The sequence below is a fragment of the Cucurbita pepo genome, chromosome LG16 (genome assembly GCF_002806865.2).
Source record: "Cucurbita pepo subsp. pepo cultivar mu-cu-16 chromosome LG16, ASM280686v2, whole genome shotgun sequence".
Lineage (NCBI taxonomy): Eukaryota > Viridiplantae > Streptophyta > Magnoliopsida > Cucurbitales > Cucurbitaceae > Cucurbita > Cucurbita pepo.
Genome location: NC_036653.1, coordinates 5738105 through 5760932, shown reverse-complemented (window position 1 = coordinate 5760932; position 22828 = coordinate 5738105). Strand labels below are relative to the sequence as shown.

Below are 22828 nucleotides of genomic sequence, written 5' to 3'. Positions count from 1 at the left end.
TCCCACCTTCACATTACTCCGAATCGGTCTGCGCAGCTCGATTCAATGCTTCAGATTCCGGTTTAATTTCGGGTTTGATTACCTCAAATGGTCTATGCTCAAAATTTTCCAATTTGAATTAAAATTAAAATTTATTAAATATAAAATTAAAATTTTATAAAATAAATAATTTTATTGATAGCAGATGATATTAAAATGTGATTTAAATATGGTCTCTATATTTTAAATTTTTCTTCATTTTAATTAATGTAATTTCAAAACGTCAATTTTGATTTATATACATTTTAAAATATAATTTTAGTTTCTTCATAGTCTCTTTACAAAACATGTTGGTTTTAGGATCAATACCAGTTGTTAGCTCTGATACCAATAGTTAGGATCGCTCAACAATGCACACTCGATCACGATAAACACAAAAAACAGGAGAGAGAAAATACAGGAGGAATATTGGCACACTCATTAGAATGAATACAAATACTAGGAGAGAGAAAATACAGGAGGAATATTAGCTCAATGTTTTATTATTGATGTACAACAAGAGAGAGACACCGGGTAATTAGTATATATATGGTTTCAATTTACTAAACATATCTCCCAAATATTTAAACTAGAGATATAATCTAACAAATATATCTCTATCAAATCTTTAAATATCTACCATATATATCTCTATCATATTTTTACGAAATATCTTTCAAATATATCTCTATCAGATCTAGGCATTATGCTCTATATCACAACAGTTGGTTGATACTCGTGTTAGTTTATGATAATAGTTTTCACTTTTAAAGAGCGAGAAATAAATAACATGACTATGTCACAAAAAATACTAGGATCACTACGAGACACACACAACTCTTCTGGTTGAGTTTAAAAGTTATAATAATTGATATCCTTGGATGACGTGATTGTTGAAGTATATGTATGTTTGTTGAATTCAATAATACAATTGATGGGATTAAATAGATGATGTATGTATCATTTTTGGGTATGGGTGAAATGCATCATGTTCTTAAAAAAAAATAATTTATGCCATTAAAATTGAGAGAATAAGACCAAAATAAACATATTGTTATTTTTTTTCTTTTTCTTAATTGTTAATTCGGGTACAAATAAATAAATAAATAACAGAAAATATAGAAGGCTTTTGAGAAATACCTCGAAGTGCTAAAAAGGGAACCCAATCTAATGGGATGCCCAAGGTCGCTATTCAATGGGTCCTCTTGGGCCCATTTTCCACCCTCCGAAGATAACCCAATTTCATTCTCACGCCTCCCGAGGCAGCCACCACCCCCGTCACCAACCAGAGAATATTTGTTAGCGATAAATTTTGAATGTTACAAATGGTATCAATGCCAGACACCATGCTCTATGCTAGCGAGGGCATGTTGGACAGAGCCAGACACCGAGCTATGTGCTAGCGAGAACACATTAAGCCTCCAAGAAGGTGTAGAAATGTGAAAATCGTGAAGCTGACAACGATACATAACACTTAAAGTAGATAATATAGATAATATCTCCCAAATTTAATGGATAGAAGTCCAGGTCATGGTTGACACCTGGTTTCAATCCCTTCAACCCCTACGGATCATTTCATTCATTTCCTTACTCAACCGGCTGTCATCAGTTTTATCCTCAAAATTAAATGAATTTTAGAATAATTTCTACACTCCAAAAATACATTATAATCTTATACAATAACATTAATTACTTTAATTATCATCAACAAATATAATTTAACTAAATTATATGCTAAAACCATCCAGAAAGTGTAGCCTCAAATGCATGCAGAAACTATATTATTAGAAAAATAAATCGGTTACCCTTTTCCATTCTCATTACGACACATCGCACGTCCGTCCATCATAAGTCGTGTCAACAAATGGATTCGACACGTCGGGTATTAGACATCATCTCTGGGTATGGAAGTTGGAAGTTCCGATGAACCGTTCTGAGTTTCATCATCAGACGCCAATTTTGACCTACATACGTCAACAACGGGTGAATTTAACCATTCCCACTGAAAATTGATACATGAACAGATATCAGATTAACAAAAGCCCTAAGAACAATTAACAAAGATTGAAGAAGATGAAGATGATGACAGAGATAAGTATGGAGGCAGAGAGGGATGGGTTTCCTTTGCGTGCTCTGCAAATGCACCTCACAACGGACAAGTTTCCATCAATCTCTGTAGATAAGAACCAAGAGAAAAAATTGAAGCCAAAATCAAAATGTATTTTCCTTCGAATTTACCATATACAGCAGAACACGATGGATGAATGTTCTTGGTTTCTGTAGCCTTCTCTTCTTATCTAAAACGATAATTAATTCACTTTTACCCATCTCAGCTCGCCCTTTTTGTTCTTCCCCATTATAAATATAAGGCCATGGATGAAACCTTCTGCATTGAGCTGTGCTGAGCTAAGCTGAGCTGAGCTTTGTTGTTGTCGAGAAAGAAGAACCAAGTTCTAGCAATGGCTACCTCCTTCTCTGTTCCTTCAATGGTTTGTTTGAACATCCCCTGTTTTGGGATGTTTTAATTCATCAAAACGCGAAACCCAGAAGAAATTTGCTGTTAATTTACCTCCCAATTGTTGTAATTCATCAGAGAAGAATAGTAACTAATAGTTGAAATTTCTTGATGAAACAGATAATGGAAGAAGAAGGAAGATTCGAAGCGGAAGTTGCAGAGGTGCAGGCATGGTGGAATTCTGAGAGGTTCAAGCTAACACGACGGCCGTACACGGCAAAAGACGTGGTGTCACTACGCGGCAGCCTGAGACAAAGCTACGCCTCAAATGATTTAGCTAAAAAGCTATGGCGAACGCTGAAAACCCACCAAGCCAACAGCACAGCGTCGAGAACATTCGGAGCTCTAGACCCTGTTCAAGTGACGATGATGGCTAAGCATTTGGACAGCATTTATGTCTCCGGCTGGCAGTGCTCCTCAACCCATACCTCCACCAATGAACCAGGTCCGGACCTCGCCGATTACCCATACGACACTGTTCCGAACAAGGTTGAGCATTTGTTCTTCGCTCAACAGTACCATGACCGGAAACAGAGGGAAGCGAGGATGAGTATGAGCCGAGAGGAACGAGCCAAAACCCCTTATGTTGACTATCTCAAACCGATTATCGCCGACGGCGACACCGGCTTCGGCGGCACCACCGCCACGGTGAAACTCTGCAAACTATTTGTGGAGCGCGGTGCCGCCGGTGTTCACATTGAGGATCAGTCCTCTGTGACGAAAAAATGCGGTCATATGGCTGGGAAAGTCCTGGTGGCGGTTAGTGAGCACATCAATCGGCTCGTAGCGGCTCGATTGCAGTTCGACGTAATGGGGGTTGAGACAGTTCTCGTGGCTCGAACCGACGCGGTTGCGGCGACTTTGATTCAAACGAATGTTGATAGTAGAGATCATCAATTTATTTTGGGTGCGACGAACCCTAATTTGCGAGGGAAGAGCTTGGCTGGGGTTTTGGCGGAAGCCATGGCGGCAGGGAAAACAGGGGCGGAGCTTCAAGCGCTGGAAGATCAATGGATTTCCATGGCACAATTGAAGACATTTTCAGAATGCGTAACCGACGCGATCATGAATTCGAACGGAACAGATAGTGAAAAGAGGAGGAAATTGGATGAATGGATGAACCATTCCAGCTACGAGAAATGCATATCGAACGAACAAGGTCGGGAAATCGCAGAGAAATTAGGGCTGAAGAATCTCTTCTGGGACTGGGACTTGCCCAGAACCAGAGAAGGGTTTTACAGGTTCAAAGGTTCGGTAATGGCGGCAATCGTTCGCGGTTGGGCTTTCGCGCCACACGCGGACCTAATCTGGATGGAAACGTCGAGCCCTGATTTGGTGGAGTGCACCACTTTCGCAAAAGGGGTGAAATCGGTGCACCCAGAAATAATGTTGGCTTATAATCTATCACCATCTTTCAACTGGGACGCATCGGGAATGAGCGATAAACAAATGGAGGAGTTCATCCCTACGATTGCGAGGCTGGGTTTCTGCTGGCAGTTCATAACGCTGGCGGGTTTCCACGCCGATGCGTTGGTGATCGACACATTTGCGAGAGACTACGCGCGAAGGGGAATGTTGGCTTATGTGGAGAGAATCCAAAGAGAAGAAAGGAACAACGGAGTGGACACACTGGCTCATCAGAAATGGTCCGGAGCTAACTACTATGATCGGTATCTGAAGACGGTTCAAGGCGGGATATCGTCGACCGCTGCCATGGGAAAAGGCAAGCAAAGTCCAAGCGATCGACACTGTGAAAGTGTTTAAAAACAAGTGATAATCGTTTTGAATTTTGATTTGCAGGGGTGACGGAGGAGCAGTTCAAGGAGTCGTGGACAAGGGCGGGAGCGGGGAACTTGGGAGAAGAAGGGAGCGTGGTCGTGGCGAAGTCGAGAATGTAAGAGGAAAGGAAGCAAGCTCTAAGAACAATAATAATTTCAATATTTGAATTTCAAGAATCAACCACTTTCAGTTTGGTTTTTTCAATGTGTTTGAATTTCAAGAATCAGCATTTTGCAATGTTCATTGTATTGTATTTTGTGTTTGATGGGTATCTATAAAGATATGGAAGATATCAACCATGAAACTGAGTTCATATGTTGGGTATCATTTCCATCGGTTACTTCTTCCATGGCTTCAGCACTGAGAGGACTATTATGAGTGCTATAACCAGCAGCAATATGATGGCGATCATCATGCATTTTCTTGATTTCTTTTGCAAACCTTTTGCTGTATGGAGTGCATCGGTTCCTGTTCGAACGTGGTCGACTGCGTTCGTTACCTACGTTGATGCAACAAATTCAGCTTAATCAACTTAGGACTTGGCAGTACTATGCACAAAAAAGAACATCAGACATGGTTGGATCACACAAACAAACTATAATAGCAATTACGAACAGAAGAATAACAACGGTAACGCAGATCCCTTTTCGAGTGGATTCTTTGCATTTTGAAGCGAAATCATCCTCGAACGTGATCGAACGACGAAAACTAAGTATGCATACCAAGAAGTAGGACCAACCTGGTTTTCTATGTTGTCCAGAATTTCACTCTGGGCTTCCACTAAAACTGCCATGTCAAGGTAAACCTGACCAATAAAAGAGAGACACATAACACTGTTGAGAAACCAATATTGTAACTCCCGAGTAAATGTGTGAGATTCCACATCGGTTGGAGAGGAGAACGAATCATATTTTCTATAAGGGTCTGGAAACCTCTCCCTAGTAGAGGTGTTTTAAAAACTTCGAGGGGAAACCCAAAAGAGAAAGTTTAGAAAGAGACAATATCTGCTAGCGGTGGGCTTGGGCCGTTACAAATGGTATCAAAGTCAAACATTGGACGATGGACACGGAGGCTGAGCCCCAAGGGGGGTGGACACGAGGCGGTGTGCCAGCAAAGACACTAGGCTCTGAAAGGAGTAGATTGGGGGGTCCCACATTGATCGGAGATGGGAACGAGTGTCAGCAAGGACACTGAACCCTGAAGGGGGTGGATTGTGAGGTCCCACGTTGGTTGGAGAAGGGAACAAAACATTCTTTATAAGGGTGTGGAAACTTCTCTCTAGCAGACGCGTTTTAAAAACCTGCTAGCGGTGGGCTTGGGCCGTTACAAAAGGTATACCTGATGCAATTCTGAGAGCCTTTTCTCAATTTCTTTAACCGCATCATGTCGCTCCTGAATTTCTTCCACAGTACTGATAACCTGCATCAATGTACAGATCATAAAATCATGAATAGCCACAGTTAATCAAACAAACAGGGATGCAGTTCGAAGATATACTTTCTAGTGAACAATAAACGTAAGAAACTGTACTCAAGAACGTACCATTCCTCGTCCCATATGTTCAAATGCATTCTGGAATATTTGTTCACTATTTCCAGTTTCTATAAGTTCATCAATCATCTAATATAGTCATTAAAAATCTGGTCAGCACAACAAATTTTCGGTTCGTTCTTAAACTTCAAGTCTAGACTTGAAAGTTCAGCTTACCGTCTCATCTGGTCGGGTACCGGTAACTACACGATAAAGTTCATATTAGAAAAGGATAACCATGACATATCTACACACAATCAATCATGAACAAGAAATTTGAACCTGTAATCACTCGTCGTTCCACGACTTCACGGTACTCGTCTTGAATTCTTTGACGAAGGGCCTGAAACGTGATACGAGGATTGAGAGGTGAAGGTAAAGAATCATATCAAATAATAACAAGGAGAGTTCAGAATACCTGAAATTCTATCATCAAATCCTTGAACTTTTTTGTTAAGGAACTGTCATTCAAAGATTAATTCAACTATGAGGAACATTATTAATCCAAGAAAAGCATTAAGAGTAAGATGTTGTGGGTAGCAGACTTTGTCATGTTCATTCTTGCTCTGTCAATGGCTGTTCCCTTTTGGCACCCAGGCTTCTGCCTATTGGTCAAGTTCTGGAGAGAAGAGAAGTGATTAGTATGCAACTGTTCATCAAATAATTGAGAACTGGAAAATCTTCGAGCAAGTCTAGTGTTACATCTTTATTTAGAGCTTCCAGCTTCCCTTTGACATTGCGAGCTATTTTTCCCACTTCATCGATATCCTTTTCCATACGCTTCTTGATAGCTGAAATGACAAGAACACTTAGAGCAATAAGAACAAGTATTCATAATTTAAGGAAATTGTCTGGAGGGATGTGAGATCCCATGTCGGTTGGAGGGGGGAACGAAGAATTTCTTATAAGAGTGGGGAAACCTCTCCCTATGTTTTAAGACTGTGAGGCTGATGGTGATAAGTAACAGGCTAGCAGTGAGCTTGGGCTGTTACAAATGGTATCAAAGCCAAGCGATGTGTCAACGAGAACGCTAGGCCCCCAAAGGGGTGGATTGGGTGATTCTACATTGGTTGGAGAGGGGAACAAAGATGCGTTTTATAACCGTGAGGCTGACAGTGATATATAATAGATCAAAAGGGACAGTATCTGCATGTGGTGGGCTTGGGCTGTTACAAATGGTATAAGAGCCAGACACTAAGCGATGTGTCGGCGAGGACATTGGACCTCCAAGTGGGTGGATTGTGAGATCCCATATCGATTGGAGAGGGGAACGAAATAGTCTTTATAAGGGTGTGAAAACCTCTCCCTAATAGACACATTTTAAAATCGTGAGACTAACACCGATACGTAACAGGCCAAAACGGACAATATCTGCTAACGGTGGGCTTCAGCTGCTACAAATGGTCAGAGCCAGGCACCGAGTGATACGTCAGCGAGAACACTGGGCTCCAAGGGGGTGGATTATGAGATCCCACGTCGGTGGGAGTGGGGAATGAACCATTCCTTAAAAAGGTGTGAAAACCTCTCCCTAGTAAACGTATTTTAAAACTGTGAGACTAACGTCGATACATAACGAGTCAAAGCGAACAATATCTGTTAGCGGTGGATTTGGACTGTTACAAATGGTATCAAAGCCAAGCACCGAGCGATGTGCCAGCAAGGATGCTAGGCTCCCTCCCAAGGGGGGTGGATTGTGAGATTCCACATCGGTCGGAGTGGGGAACGAACCATTCCTTAAAAGGGTGTGAAAACCTCTCTCTAGTAAACACATTTTAAAACCATGAGACTGACGTCGATACATAACAAGTGAAAGCGAACAATATCTACTAGCGGTAGGCTTGAGCTGAACCAAACTTTTTCTGTATGCTACTCAACATAAAACAAGGAGACATACTTACCTTTCATCTGTGATGCTTTTGTAGCAGCCTTTGATTCCTCATTAGCATCCTATAAACAAGTTCATAATCAATCCTCCTAAATTCAAAGACTTATTAATCCAACTCAAAAGGACTCTTACACACCTTGAGTTTGATAAGAAGCCCAGAAAGCTTATCTACTTGTACCTCAACCTCTTGTATCTAAATTCAAACAAGGAGAATGACTATAAATAAAAGAACAAACATGATATACAACAAAAGAGTGTCCATGGTTACACCTGCTTATTGAAGGCCTCCATTCCCATGTCAGAATTGCTAAGCACAACTGGTGTTCCCTTCTCGATATCGATATCTCTCGATACCTCGCCTTTGCCATTGCTAACAAACGAGTCCTTAGATAAACAACATGATATACAATAAGTTACAATCAATTTCATGAAATGAAACAAATGAAACAAATGAAACCATTTGGGGATTATTTGTCAAATTTCCAGACACAACAAGACATGAGCTATCATTCATTAATTTCTCCAAAAGTACTAAATTCTCATGGAACAAGAACACAAGAAACAAATTACAGAAAACCCAGAAACCAAAACAGAAATTACCGTGAGCAAATCGTTCATCTGGATCAAAATCACAGCCCCAGACAAGAAAAAAGAGTAAAAAACAAGGAAGTGAAGAAAGGGCAGGGCAGAGGAAATGGAGGAATAATGGGTTTTGGGTTACAAAATTTAAAATGTATTACGTTTCTACCATGTTGGGCAAACCAGGGCAGCCGGCCGTAGAAAAGAGTTAGAACCAAAGATGGCAAGAAACGGACACAGCAGAAAACAAAGCGGTTACATTAAAATTACGAAGTCAATCCATTTATACCTTTCGGAGTATTTTATGAGCTCTCTTCGTTTTTGTTCTGCGATTTTAAATTCTCCTCGATGCATTTGAAGGCTTGAAGCTGCCGTTTCACGTTAAAACCCACACCAAACCCACACCAAACCCACACCGGACCTTTCTGTTCTTAGATTTTATCGTTTATATCTCGTTTTTCTCGCAGGTTAAACTTGTTTGATGATAAAAGTCCCACATCGACTAATTTAAGAAAGGACGGTGAGTTTATATGTGAGGAATCATTAATAAGTAAATATTAAAAATAGTGTCTTTAATTTTTAAATTTTATGATGATTAAACAATGGGCCGAGTTCTGATCATTCGGCCTCCAATGGGCCTATATTCTCTGGTAAATGGGCTTTATTTGGCCCAATAAACTACTGTTTTTACTTATAATTTCACCGCGGTGCATTAAGAAACTTGGTGCGGTTAAAGTCGAGATTTTACTTTTGAGTTATCGGCTTATGGGTGAAAGCAACTTGCCTTTACCGTCAGGCACATGCCAGCTCATGCGAATAAGACCCATTTCAATGACTCTTCTTCATATTCCCCCGACCCGACCCGACCCGGGCCCAATCCAGTTATCACGTCAATTTATGAGGTTACTATAATTTGTAAGTGAGATCACATGACTTCCGATTGTATTGTATATATTTGGTATAATTTAATTTTTAAATAAATAAATAAATAAAATAATGTACGTGAAATAAATTGAAATTAAATAAGGAAAAAATAGGAATGGAATAATGAATAAATAGAAGTGGGTGAGGCTGAAGTACGAGGAAATGTGTTAATTACTGAAATATAATAAATTTCTGAATGGAATGGACGATGATTTTGTGAATAAATATTGGACCATAATCAATTAATTACTTAATTAATCAAATAATTCACACCATTGTCGTCTCACGATACATTTTTCGAAGTATGTGATGTGGGATTAGGTCTGTGCTCGAAATTGGAAGTGAAAAGTGTACGAAAGTTTACGCTTATTGAATATAGTATTGTTCTCGTTCATGTCGATTTTCTGTATCATATGATGCGAATGTATAACGTCACATATTAAGCCATTTTAAGATTCACGTAAGATCGTAAGTTCAAAGTTTCTCGTCTTACCCAACTAATAATATATATATATATGAATTTTGAGTTGCATATTTTTTAAAAATGATAGGTGTTTAATGTTGTTTGTTTGTTCAAAAGAGAGAGGAAGGTGGAGGGGGAGAGTGAAGAGTGCATGAAGGAAATAAATAGGGTTTGGCATGCACACCCCGTTGCTCAGAGTCATTAAATACTCACAAGAGCTCATGCCACCCACGGCTTAAGTCCCTTATCAGCTCGACCCTTAAGGGAGGTGGATTGCGAATCTTACATCGGTTGGAGAAGAGAACGAATCACTCCAAGTAAGAGTGTGAAAATCTCTCTCTATTAGACGCGTTTTACAATCGTGAGACTGACGACGACACGTAAAAGTCAAAACGAACAATATCTGCTGGCAGTGGACTTTGGATGTTACAAATACCCTGAAGTCTAAAAAATATCATTACCGTCAGTTTTGAATGAAAAACGTGAGTTTCTTCGTAGAAAAATATCATTTATCTTTAGTAATTGTTTAAAAAATACCTATAAAATTTTAAAAATACACATTAATACTTTTTACCCTTATAAATATATAGACGAAAACTGTCTATTAACGCTTCATAAATTATCTACAAACATTTTTTACCGTGAATAATAATAATGGGATAATTCTTTTTTCCACATAGAAATAATTATTTAAAGATTTGATGTTTTTGAGCTTCATTTATTCCACCAAAATATTTATTACCACAGCCAATATCTTCTAAATTCATCCCCTTAATTAATTCTATTTATCTCACATTTAATACCCACTTCAATCCTTAATCTTACGTTTCTAAACTACACATTTTTTTTTAATTTATATTTTCAGTTGAAAAATTACATTTATTGGAAAAAAAAAAAAGGAAAATAAAAAGTTTACATGATATTGTGTTCGAAATGTAATCGTAATACTACTTTTTCATGTTAATCGATAATTTTGTTGTCCATTTACGACAATTCACATTTAATACATTATCTGATAAGATCAAATAAAAAAAAAAAACGTGAGATCTCGAGAATCACATATAGATACAACGTTTCACAAAAATTAGAGTACGATTTCACAAAGATCTGAAATAGACACGTTAACCAAATTACACCAAACCAACATAAATATATAACTTAACAACGAAGGTATTGTACTGATAACATCTTTTAAATCAAAACCATTCAAAGAATCGTTAAACAAAGTTTTTGCAATGGATAAAATTAATCTTTAAATGAAGTTCATAATTAACCTAACTAAACTATTTTTAGCATCAATCTTATCATTATACAAATAAATTAGTGTCTAATCAATGAAATTAACATAATTTGTGTATAGTTATCTTCATACTTAATAATACATAAGCTTGGTTTATGTATACCTAAACTCATTTACATTAATCTTGAACGAGTATAACTCAACTGATTAAGACATATTTTTTATCATAATGAACGAAGAACGAAGAACGAGTGGATGAATAAGATTAATAATGTGATATATGGGAAAAGGGTTTGGTAGCCGTCATTCGTTGTTCTACCATATACACACTCTCATAAGGACTGAAATTAATCTACAAACTTTCTCTCTCTACAATTACACCTCTTTCGCTCTCCATTAAATGCAATACCATCCTCTCTATACGCTCTGCAATAACTCCTCTTCTCTTCTCACTCTCCTTCCTCCATCACTTCCCTTCGCCCTTTCTTCTTCTTCTTCTGCAAATCATCTTCTTCCTCCACAAACCCTAAACCCTGTTTCTGTCGCCTAAAAATCCAATCTTTTTCCTCTTTTTCACGCTCCCACAACTTTGGACATGTTCATCTTCCAAACGCAGCAAAACCCAGATCAGATCTGAAGCCCTTTCACTTGGGTAAGCTTTTAAAAATGATTTTGACTAAAAAAAAGTTCAATTTTTTCATCAAAGTNTTTTTTTTTTTTTTTTTTTTTTGGGTGCAGATAGGAGAGAGAAAGAGAGAGCATTTTGGGATATTGTCTGAGATCTTCGTGGTTGTTTATGAAAATCTCATCTGGTTTTCCTGTCGGATTCTGGGTTCTGTCCTAATCTCCACCTAATTTATAGGCTATTTTTTAGAGAGAGAAAGAGAAGTTTAAGATTACAAGGAGCTGCTTGTGTTCAATATGCCCGCCGGAATTATGACACCGGCGAGAAACATGCCGTCGATGATTGGAAGAAATGGGAATAATGTTGGTGGATTTGTCTCTACTTCTGGCCTTGTTCTTTCTCAGGTTTGTATTTTTTTTATTTTTTATTTTTGTGTTTAAATCTTGAGAGATTTTCATACCCTTTTTCTATTAAAAAAAAAAAACCTTTTTTTTTTTAATATTTGACTTTATAAAAGAAAATTTATGTTCTTTTTGGTAACTGTGAAAATCTTAATTGGTGGAGAGAAAAAGAGAGGGGAAAAAAGAAAAAAAAAACCCCTTTTGATTTTAGGCGATATTCCAAGAACTTGGGAGGAAAAAAAAAAAAAAAAAACATTTTTGTCGGATTAGTTTATGGGATGGAAATTGAACCTAATTGTATTGGTGTTGTTAGATTGAAAAACCATAAGCTCTTCTCTACTACGGAATCTTAAAGATCTGTAGAAAATGTTCCAGTCAAGCATGATGGACGGTCAGCTCCTCCCCTTAGACATGCCTCAAAACACTTCTAAAAGCGATCTTGCTCGAATCCGGGACGATGACTTCGATAGTGCCACGAAATCGGATAGCGATAACAACCACGAACTTGTATCTGGTGATGACCAAGATCCTCGTCCTAAAAAGAAGCGGTATCATCGTCATACTCAACATCAGATCCAAGAAATGGAAGCGTAAGTCTCATTAAGTTTAGTTGTTACTGAGCTATGTTCGAATTGGTTTTAGATTATTATTGTTTTGTTTTTGTTTGGGGTATAGATTCTTCAAGGAGTGTCCTCACCCTGATGACAAACAAAGGAAGGAATTAAGCAGGGAATTGAACTTGGAGCCTTTACAAGTTAAGTTTTGGTTCCAAAACAAACGCACTCAAATGAAGGTAACTAAAAACAACAAAACCAAAGCTCCCAAAAGACACCCTTGTTTTTTGTTACCTTAAACGTGTTTGGTTTGGTTTGGTTGAGACATTTGAGCTGCCTTTCGAAACGCAGAATCAACACGAGCGGCATGAGAACACCCAACTTCGAACAGAAAATGAGAAGCTTCGAGCCGATAACATGAGATATAGAGAAGCCCTTAGCAATGCCTCATGTCCCAATTGCGGCGGCCCTACTGCCATTGGTGAAATGTCTTTTGACGAACATCATCTTAGACTCGAAAACGCCCGTCTTCGCGAAGAGGTAATTTAATTTTATGTCAACTATTTAGTTTTTGAAAATTTCGCCTCTTTAAAAAAAATAACGTTAACCCTTTACATATTTTGGCTGATTGCCTTCTAGATCGATCGCATTTCAGCCATTGCTGCGAAGTACATAGGCAAGCCAGTAGTGAACTACCCTCTACTTTCTCCACCGGTTCCATCTCGACCACTAGAGCTGGGAATGGGCAACTTCGGACCACAACCCGGCCTTGGAGGAGACATCCATGCCTCCCCTGGTGACCTGATCCGATCAATCAGCGGGCCGATCGAGGCCGATAAGCCCATGATCATCGAGCTTGCAGTTGCAGCCATGGAAGAGCTGACTAGAATGGCTCAGATGGGTGAGCCATTGTGGATGACTAGCCTGGATGGTTCGACCCATGTGCTCAATGAAGATGAGTACTTGAGAACGTTTCCTCGAGGCATTGGCCCTAAGCCTGCAGGGTTTAAATGTGAAGCCTCTCGTGAATCTGCCGTTGTCATCATGAACCACATTAACCTCGTGGAGATTCTCATGGACGTGGTAATTAATTAATTAATTAATTATGAATTTTTGTTAAATAACGTATTAATTAATTGATTATTAACATGATTTTGGCTTAATTATGATTATGATAGAATCAATGGTCGACTCTATTTTCTGGAATTGTGTCTAGAGCTATGACGCTTGAAGTATTATCCACCGGAGTTGCTGGAAATTACAATGGAGCTCTACAAGTGGTATGCATTAGAGTATTAATTAATTACTTACCCGCTATATTAAATTACTATTAAATTTAAAAACTTTAACCTTGTCTAGATGACGTCCGAGTTTCAAGTTCCATCGCCACTAGTCCCGACCCGGGAGAGCTACTATGTTCGATATTGCAAGCAGCATGGGGACGGGACATGGGCGGTGGTGGACGTTTCATTGGATGATGTGCGCCCTACCCCCGGAGTTAGATGTAGAAGAAGACCTTCCGGTTGTTTGATCCAAGAAATGCCAAATGGTTATTCAAAGGTGATTTTTTTTTTTTGTTTTTTTAGGAGAATAATGAAGGGAAATTTAATGTTGAGGATTGTTGGAGGGAGTCGTACAGTTAACTAATTTAGAGAATGATCATGAATTTATAAATAAAGTCACGAGAGCTTGTACTTAAAGTAGACAATATCATACTAGTGTAAAGAGTAAAGAGTCGTGGTTCTTATACTACCCCTTGTTGGTCCCGAGGGACGGAGGAGGCTAGGTTAGCCAAAAGATGGTTATCGATTCAAGGACGCAAGGTGTCCTCTTTTTTCAAGGTAAGAAGGGGTAGAGATAATACCTCGAGCCAATGTTCGAGTACCAGGCTCTACGACGCTAAAGCAAAAGGGTACCTGTACCCGAAACCGACACAGGTGGGCGAGAGTAAAGGGTACCTGTACCTGAAACTGACACAGCTGGGTAGGTAGAGAATACTTAGGGAGCGCTCTCTCCTTCAACAAAAGGGTACCTGTACCCGAAACCGACACAGGTGGGTAGGTAGAGAATACCTAGGGGCACGAGACAACTCTCTCTCAGGAACTCTGCAAAATAGTCCCGTAACTTCGAGAGAAGAGGTGCCTCCTTACAAAGGGGGTCGTAGTGACCAGGCCCGGGCGAGAAGGGGTGCCTCCTCACAAAAGGGATCGCAGTGACCAGGCCCAGGCGATTGTTTACCAAAAACACAGGTTCCTAATTATGTGTTTTTTTTTTGTGGTAGGTTACATGGGTCGAGCATGTTGAGGTGGACGATAGAGGGGTTCATAATCTTTACAAGCAGCTGGTGAGCTCCGGCCAAGCTTTTGGGGCCAAACGGTGGGTTACAACCTTAGATCGCCAATGTGAACGGCTTGCCAGTGCCATGGCCACCAATATTTCCACCGGTGATGTTGGAGGTAATCATATTTTCCTGATCAAAATGATAATAATATCAACAATATTCGTTACATTAACGGTGGATTTTGAAATTGAATTCAGTTATAACGAATCAAGAAGGAAGAAAGAGCATGTTGAAGTTAGCTGAGAGAATGGTGATAAGCTTCTGCGCTGGAGTGAGCGCCTCCACAACCCACACATGGACTACTCTGTCCGGTACCGGTGCCGACGACGTTCGAGTCATGACCCGAAAGAGCATTGACGACCCCGGGAGACCTCCGGGTATTGTCTTGAGTGCTGCAACTTCCTTCTGGCTTCCTGTTCCGCCCAAAACAATCTTCGATTTCCTCCGAGATGAAAATTCTCGTAGCGAGGTATTCAAATTTACCGTAACTCATCAATTCAAAAACATCGAACACTAAGTGCTTCTAATTCTTACAGTGGGACATTCTTTCCAATGGCGGAGTCGTTCAAGAAATGGCCCATATCGCCAACGGCCGCGACACTGGCAATTGCGTTTCTCTCTTACGCGTAAACGTAAGTTATTCTACCAACTTCGAGACTGCCACAATGTAACTAATAACTCTAAAAAAACCCAAACTTTTTGTAGAGCACGAATTCGAGCCAAAGCAACATGTTGATCCTGCAAGAAAGCTGCACGGACCCAACAGTGTCGTTCGTCATCTACGCCCCGGTTGACATAGTAGCGATGAACGTCGTCCTCAACGGCGGAGATCCGGACTACGTAGCGCTTCTCCCCTCAGGGTTCGCCATTCTCCCTGATGGCGGCGGTGGAGAGGGGGTTTCCGGTGGGTCGTTGCTGACAGTTGCATTTCAGATACTGGTGGATTCGGTGCCAACGGCCAAACTGTCACTTGGGTCAGTTGCAACGGTTAACAATCTGATTGCGTGTACGGTGGAGAGAATTAAAGCGTCATTATCATGTGAGGCTGCGTGACCAAAAGTGGAAACTTTTGTGGTTGTTAGTTATATTAGAAGAGAGTATGGAATGAGGGAATTAATTTAAGTGTTTGGGAGAAGTCAAGAGCGCACCCTGCTCCAAAGAAAACAAAACAAAACATGTTTTAGGGGTTCGGGCATTGACTTCCTCGGACAGTGTAAAAGCTGAAACCACAAACAACAACAACAAAAAACAACCTTGGAAAGGGACTGTCTTTAGTAAACCTTGTATTTTCTTTGCATATTGTTATTAACTACCTATTGTGTTTCGAACGATGATTGACGTGTATTATTTCTCTTACGATCAAGATCGAAGATTTAAGGTTTATATCCATGTACTCTACTTGTCATAAAGAAACACGGGTTTGTCCATTTAGTTCTTTTTTTTAGTGCAATAAGTGGGACGATGAACATTTCAATTGCTAGCTTTAACTAAAAAAGTGTGAGATCCCACGTTGGATGAAGGGAGGAACGAAGCATTGCTTGTAAGTGTGTGAATATCTCTTCTTAATAGATGCGTTTTAAAATACCGTAAGGCTGACAATGATACGTAACGGAATAAAACGGACAATATCTGCTAGCAATGAACTTGGGCTATTATACATTGTATTAGAGCAAAACATGGAGCGATGTACCAGCGAGGATATTGGGCCTCCAAATCTCTCCCTAATAAAAATGGGTTTAAAATACTGTGAGGTTGACAATGATACATAACGGACTAAAACGGACACTATTTGCTAGTAATGGGCTTGGGCTGTTATAAATTGTATTAGAGCCAAACATAGGGTGATGTGCCAACGAGGACACTAGGCCTCCAAGGAGGTGGATTGTGAAATCTCACATCGGGTAGAGAGGGGAATGAATAACAGTTATAAGGGTATGAAAACCTCTCCCTGATAGACTCGCTTTAAAAAATTGTGAGACTGACGACTATGCGTAACAAGCTAAAATGAACAATATCGGCTAGCAGTAGACTTAGATTATGTCAAATAAGGTTGAATTATGCTCGTTTAGACAATAACGATGGTGGTCGGTTAGTTATAACCATAATTACACCATTTTTAAAAAGTAAAGGGTTATATTTGAAGAAGTATAAATCATAAATGGATATAATAAAGTTTGAAGTATGACAATTCATGGTGGGTTTCTTTAATTGTATGATTTTATTTTTATTTTTATTTTTATTTTTATTTTTGGAAATTATATAATAAAAATTCATTAATGCTTTATAACTCAACGCTTTTCTATTTGCTTTTGTGCACTTTATTACTCAATTACCTTTCATTACTCCGTACGATGCCGTTTTAGATTGCAATAAATGATAAATACTTCTTTCATTTCGCAAATTAATTATGCATTTATTTTTATCAATTTCTCTCCCTTCTAACAGAAAAACATTAATGTGATTAGTTTAAAAAAAAAAATAAAAAAAAAAAACACAATTTTTGTTTGCATTAAATTAAATAAATAACGGTTCGATTAAGTGGTCCATACTGAACCAGACCGAGGCATACTGGGTGGCTCGGTTGGTTTAATTCCTAATTCGGCGTGGGGAATTACTTAGGCCGAATTGAACCGGTTCGGTTGGACAAACCCTCATCCTCCTCACTCGTACAATACAGAAGGGCTGGGGCTTCTTCACTTCCAGATCTGTCCTCCTCTCCTTCTCTTCCACTGATTTGTTTCTGTTCGTTTGGCCATTCTTCTTTCTCCTCAACATTCTGGTAACAAGGCAACTTGTATGGTTCATTACGATCTTGAATACTCCGATTTTGTTCTTTTTCTGATCGAATTCAGTTTTTTGATGTGTAAATCTCTTCTTTCGAATCTGACGATTTGATTGTGTTTGGTTTTGCGACAGGTTGATTTTGCTTCTCGAAACGGTTGGAACATTTTGCGAGGGGGTTGTCTTCCAGCTTGTGGAAAATGGAGAATTCGATAGTTCAAGAGGCACTGTCTCGGCCTTTTATACGTAAAACGCTATTTCTGTTGTTGTTTGTAGATGATTGATTGATTATTTTTTTTTTTCCGTTTTTTTTCTTTGGTTCAGATAGTGGAAAAGCAAGTGCTGACGGTGGCGAAGGCCGTGGAGGATAAGATCGATGACGAAATTGCAGCTATAGATCGTCTCGACCTCGATGATTTGGAGGCTTTGAGGGAGCGGAGATTGCAGCAGATGAAGAAGATGGCGGAGAAGCGTAGTCGATGGATCTCTCTTGGCCACGGCGAATACTCTGAGATTCCCGTCGAGAAGGACTTCTTCTCCATTGTCAAGGCTAGTGATCGCGTGGTCTGCCACTTTTACCGTGACAATTGGCCCTGTAAGGTAGGTTAGGTTCTATCAGTTAGCTTACTTAATCAATTATCGTTTGAATTAGTGTGCTCAATTGGATATTTTTCCCACTTAATTGTTCAAGTCGGTGATTTTTTACGGATTGTTCTTGCAATCTTTTTAGTTTTTCCAATGTCTACCAGTTAGTGCAATGATCAAATATGGCCAGGAATATGAGACATGAGTTCATTTTTATTGATGCCTCTGGTTTCTTTTTCTTGTGCATATTGTTTTCAATCTATTGCATTTAAGGGAAACGATGCATGTTCATTTACGAATCACAGGTTATGGACAAGCACTTGGGTATTTTGGCAAAGCAGCATATTGAGACGCGTTTTGTCAAAATTAATGCCGAGAAAAGTCCATTTCTGGCTGAGAAGTTGAAGATCGTTGTTCTTCCAACCCTTGCTCTTATCAAGAATGCAAAAGTGGATGATTATGTGGTATGCCATTTATGATAACACATCAGTGATTACTGAATTATATATTCATGTCCTTTTAACAGTTCTCCTCACTCATGTGAATCTATTAGGTGGGATTTGATGAGCTTGGTGGAACTGACGAGTTCAGCACAGAGGAATTGGAAGAGAGGTTGGCAAAATGTCAAGTCATCTTCTATGATGGTGAATCGTCCATAAATGCTTCAAAATCTAATGCACAAACCAGGAGAAGTGTGCGGCAAAGCACAAGATCAGACTCATCAGATTCGGAATAAATTAACATTTCAGGTCTGCGAGGTTCTGTTCATATCTCACCCCTTGAATGCAAATTTTTACTTAATGGGTATCTCTTAAGTTCTTGCAGTAGCTGTTTTTTAGAAAGATAAAGTTCTTGGCTAGAAAAACATGAAATCATCTTGTGTACTTAATGGGTATCTCACCCCTTGAATGCTAATTTTTACTTAATGGGTATCTCTTAAGTTCTTGGCTAGAAAAACATGAAATCATCTTGTGTACTGAATCATGTGGGGGAGTCCTATGGACCCAGCAGTTGCATTTTTTGTGTTTGATCTGATTTCAAACCCTCTCCCCCTCCCCAAGTTGTTCTTGTATATTCCAAGTTTCGGGCGAAAGTTTGACGTGAAAAAAGAGCTAGATTTTCTTGGCCATTCGATCGAGTTTATTTTAACGAATATCATTGAACGATATATGATTGTAGTATGTAACATGTAAGGTCAATGAGTTGATCTCATTAAAATCGATATGGTTATCAAACAAGGCCTTAAGTTTTGCAGCGTTCATTAATAACTAAGATTTCGATTCCAATAGGCGATTTGTTTGTCTTTTCTCCCTGTTTCTTGGTGGAATCAAAGAATTGATAGGAAAAGTGAAGTCTTAAGTTTAGAACATATTCATTACATTGTTAAAAGTAGTTCATATATATGTAAAGTTTTAGGTTCGAGTAATATATACATATATATATGTAAAGTTTTAGGATCGAGTTATTGTTATCAATGTCATGATTTGATTCCAATGTATAGTATTTCAAAGGCCTATTTGAAATGACGTTTTCTAACCGCTTGGAGGTGCTACTGTAATGCTTTCAAATGAACTTCGATTCTGAATGGAGATTGAATTATTTGATACCGTAAGCTCTATCTTTGCATTATGAATATCGTTAATGATAAAAGAGGCTCTATTAAACCATAGCAAGATGACTGTTTCATAATAGTTTAAAAAAATCAACACTCTTAGTAACTTGTAGATATAAATGTTGGGTACTTATTCTCATACATCCAATAAAGATAATTTTCCATAGCAGCCTCATTGCTTTCTCTTGATTTACACGACTCGACTCGCCTAGCCACAGGGTGGGCTATGATTGAAGAAGACTTCTTGAGTTTTAACCATGACTGACTTTCTAAAGCTTAAGGACAAAACATTATTTGATCACATCAAGCAATGACATCTAACTGCTGTTGAATTTGACAGACACTTCAGTTTTCTCGCCTAAGAGAAGATGTTGAGCGTGATAAACAGATATTCATGGAGTTAGAAGATCTAAACTTCTTGAAGGGATTCAATACTCAATAGCTGCTGCCTTTGCAATGACATGCCTGACCTGGTTCCCATGAACTGTAACCCAAGTGTGCTTGTTCTTTTCTTATTGTCTTATTGCTTTTCTACAACCTTGGTGCAGTCCAAAATGCAAATGCATTTCGACTTGAGGAGACGGGGGCTCGACGCCACTGCCTTTCTCCGCTACACCGGACACGGTTGTTCAAGCAATGTTGACAGTTTATCCTTGTGCAGGATGGTTTGGTGAGTTTCTTGAGAACCAGATTGGCTATGTAGAGTGGACGGACTCTAGAAATCAATTATAGGCTCTCCGACTGTTAAGTTGCGCTCGACCGTCCATGGCAGGTCGAAGAGCTTTGCTGTGATGAACTTAAAGATCTTATTGACATTGATGTTGTAAGTTGAACTGGAGAAGAACAATGTAGCATTCAGTGCCTTGGCGTAAGCTCGTGCCTGTCAAAACAAGGAAATCATGAGACATTCTATGAGATCCTACATCCATTGATGTTGGCGTAGGCTCTTGCCTCTCCTTAAGAGACGAGTTTTAAAAACTTTGAGGGGAAGCCTGAAAGGGAAAACTCAAAGAGAACAGTATCTACTAGCGGTGAGCTTGAGCTGTTACGCTTAGATCAAAGAAAGAAGCACTCATGATTTCAATTCTTACCTCGTTTGCAATTGCCCATTGCAAATCAATGGGGAGTTGGATGAAATCATCAAACTTTGTTCCTACCAACACTGGAATCGCTCTCTGCAAAGAAAAGAGCTTTGAACGGACAAAAAGAAATTCAAAACTTCGTTCTAAAACCGTTATCAAACGGGTCCTAAACTATACCTGATTATACTTTCGAGCTTGTCTATACCACTTTACAATGCTGCAAACCAAAGGGAAAACCCTTATGTTTAATTCTTCCCATTCATGAAGACCAAAGTCATTAGATCAAAACAGAAACAAGCCTCACCCGGTTAGAGTACGCCTACTTGTTAGATCAAACATAAAAAGAATTGCCACAGAGTCCTTACACGCCGTTGGAATGTAATCTTGAGATTTCTTATCACCTGCATCCACATCCTCGTAACGTTCTTACACAAATTCGAACACAAAACTACGTTCTAATATCATTTAAGCTGATGGGTTTAGGTTAATTTAGTCGAAATGGTAATTGTTTGTGTAACGGCCCAGATCCACAGGTACCAGATATTGTCCTCTTTTGGCTTTCCCTTTTGGGCTTCTTCTCAAAGCAAAGCCATGAGAGCTTATAGTGATGGGCCTGGATTGTTACAAATGGCATGAGAGCCCGACGCTGGACTATGTGCCAGCGAGGAGGCTGTTCTCCAAAGAGGGTAGACACGAGATGGTGTGCCAGTAAGGACACTGGCTCCAAACGGGGTGGATTTGGCAGGGGTCCCACATCGATTAGAGAAAGGGAAGAGTGCCAACGAGGACACTGGGCTCCGAAAGAAGAGTGCCAACGAGGACACTGGGCTCCGAAGGGGGTGGATTGTGATGTCCCACATTGGTGGGAGAGAAGAACAAAACTGAAAACCTTCCCCTAGCAGACAAGTTTTAAAGCTGTGAGGGGAATCCCGAAAGGAAAAACCCAAAGAGAAAATTTGTCGAGAATTGTTGGGAGGGAGTCCTACATTAGCTAATTGATCACGAGTTTATAAGTAAGAATACATACATTGCTACGAGGCATTTTGGAGGAAAGTCCAAAGCAAAACCACGACAACATGTTATCAAAGTCATGCACTTATTTTAGTGATAGGATGAAAGATTGGAAGGTGTAATTACCTCCCACTTCCCAAATGCTATAAGAAATTCTTGCTCCTCTAACCAAAAGTGTTTTGTCCATCAAATTCAATCCTGTCTGCTCACTCCTTCCTTCATCCAATTCATTCCCAACATATTTAACCTTCAAAACAGACAATAAAAAACAAAACTCAGAGACCAACCAAAACGCCAACAAAACAAAATCAAGCTTACCAGAAAACTTGTCTTTCCAATTTGGCTATCACCCAACAGGCTAATTTTCAAAGACACCAAATCTTTGTCCAGGCCATGATCATGGCACACGGATGGTGTTAGAGTCTCCGCCGCAAACCCAGCATCCTCGACAACCGTAGAAGCCGCAGTGGCATCATCGGGCACCGCAGGATACGCCTTAGGCTTGGTGGAGCTGTAACAAGCAAGAATCGAGTCCAAAAATTGGCCGGCGTGGCGCTTGAGAGCGGTCTGCCGCTTAACGCTTAGGCGGAGAGGCTGTTTCCGGCAAGGTTGAGGCATCGTTGGGAAAACGTTATGGATGGCCTGGAGTGAGAGATTGGATTGGTCTCCCGGCCATGAAAATGGGATTCTGAAATGTTGGCGGTATTCATTGCAGAGCAAGGAAGAACCAAGAAGGGTATTTTTAGAATATTAATTTTTTCCTTTTCTTTTTTAAATATATATTTTTAAAATTTTAACGACATTTTAGCTATGAATGTGACGACTTTGTCGGATCGCCGGTTTACCGGTTTAATGTAACAAAACCAAATGTCCAAATTGAATTGGGAGATTCAAATGTTGATG

The 22828-nt window shown here is 39.5% G+C and overlaps 5 protein-coding genes and 1 long non-coding RNA gene across 12 annotated transcripts; 4 read left to right on the top strand and 2 right to left on the bottom strand.

The window, feature by feature from the left end:
* The first annotated feature begins 1975 nt into the window (after positions 1-1975).
* On the top strand, positions 1976-4611 carry LOC111777136 (isocitrate lyase). The gene is made up of 3 exons (XM_023656597.1): positions 1976-2507; positions 2654-4256; positions 4334-4611. Exons 1-3 carry the CDS (start codon positions 2478-2480, stop codon positions 4429-4431), a joined length of 1731 nt encoding a protein of 576 aa, XP_023512365.1. The 5' UTR covers positions 1976-2477; the 3' UTR covers positions 4432-4611.
* On the bottom strand, positions 4451-8710 carry LOC111777137 (syntaxin-132-like). Of its 3 annotated transcripts, none has more exons than XM_023656598.1 (13): positions 8596-8710; positions 7998-8097; positions 7864-7920; positions 7741-7789; positions 6545-6633; positions 6388-6461; positions 6261-6303; positions 6125-6185; positions 6020-6045; positions 5855-5932; positions 5651-5731; positions 5052-5117; positions 4451-4811 (listed from the first exon to the last, which is right to left on the bottom strand). In XM_023656598.1, the coding sequence occupies exons 1-13, from the start codon at positions 8658-8660 to the stop codon at positions 4650-4652; spliced, it is 951 nt and encodes a 316-aa protein (XP_023512366.1). In that variant the 5' UTR covers positions 8661-8710; the 3' UTR covers positions 4451-4649. The 3 variants fall into 3 exon arrangements, with proteins under 3 accessions (XP_023512366.1, XP_023512368.1, XP_023512367.1); XM_023656600.1 differs by having other exon boundaries at positions 7998-8111; positions 8596-8679; XM_023656599.1 differs by lacking the exon at positions 8596-8710 and adding an exon at positions 8328-8538 and having other exon boundaries at positions 4650-4811; positions 7998-8111.
* Positions 8711-11303: 2593 nt separating this feature from the next.
* On the top strand, positions 11304-16237 carry LOC111777899 (homeobox-leucine zipper protein HDG2-like). Of its 3 annotated transcripts, none has more exons than XM_023657634.1 (12): positions 11304-11585; positions 11796-11962; positions 12335-12549; positions 12635-12752; positions 12865-13053; positions 13153-13596; positions 13692-13793; positions 13873-14073; positions 14795-14969; positions 15052-15323; positions 15391-15486; positions 15560-16237. In XM_023657634.1, exons 2-12 carry the CDS (start codon positions 11855-11857, stop codon positions 15905-15907), a joined length of 2268 nt encoding a protein of 755 aa, XP_023513402.1. In that variant the 5' UTR covers positions 11304-11585; positions 11796-11854; the 3' UTR covers positions 15908-16237. The 3 variants fall into 3 exon arrangements, with proteins under 3 accessions (XP_023513402.1, XP_023513401.1, XP_023513403.1); XM_023657633.1 differs by having other exon boundaries at positions 11672-11962; XM_023657635.1 differs by lacking the exon at positions 11304-11585 and having other exon boundaries at positions 11849-11962; positions 12273-12549.
* LOC111777901 lies at positions 14084-14716 on the top strand. The gene is made up of 2 exons (XR_002812431.1): positions 14084-14450; positions 14567-14716. It is a non-coding gene; the product is annotated as an uncharacterized LOC111777901 (long non-coding RNA).
* Positions 16238-17491: 1254 nt separating the features above from the next.
* Positions 17492-20275, top strand: LOC111777843 (thioredoxin domain-containing protein 9 homolog). Of its 3 annotated transcripts, XM_023657566.1 has the most exons (6): positions 17492-17648; positions 17771-17859; positions 17960-18235; positions 18526-18684; positions 18774-18969; positions 20173-20275. In XM_023657566.1, the coding sequence occupies exons 2-5, from the start codon at positions 17836-17838 to the stop codon at positions 18954-18956; spliced, it is 642 nt and encodes a 213-aa protein (XP_023513334.1). In that variant the 5' UTR covers positions 17492-17648; positions 17771-17835; the 3' UTR covers positions 18957-18969; positions 20173-20275. The 3 variants fall into 3 exon arrangements, with proteins under 3 accessions (XP_023513334.1, XP_023513335.1, XP_023513333.1); XM_023657567.1 differs by lacking the exon at positions 20173-20275 and having other exon boundaries at positions 17492-17633; positions 18774-19253; XM_023657565.1 differs by lacking the exon at positions 20173-20275 and having other exon boundaries at positions 18774-19253.
* Positions 20276-20422: 147 nt separating this feature from the next.
* LOC111777842 (septum-promoting GTP-binding protein 1-like) lies at positions 20423-22601 on the bottom strand. The gene is made up of 6 exons (XM_023657564.1): positions 22244-22601; positions 22052-22172; positions 21219-21315; positions 21092-21131; positions 20924-21007; positions 20423-20712 (listed from the first exon to the last, which is right to left on the bottom strand). The coding sequence occupies exons 1-6, from the start codon at positions 22541-22543 to the stop codon at positions 20548-20550; spliced, it is 807 nt and encodes a 268-aa protein (XP_023513332.1). The 5' UTR covers positions 22544-22601; the 3' UTR covers positions 20423-20547.
* Positions 22602-22828: the final 227 nt, after the last annotated feature.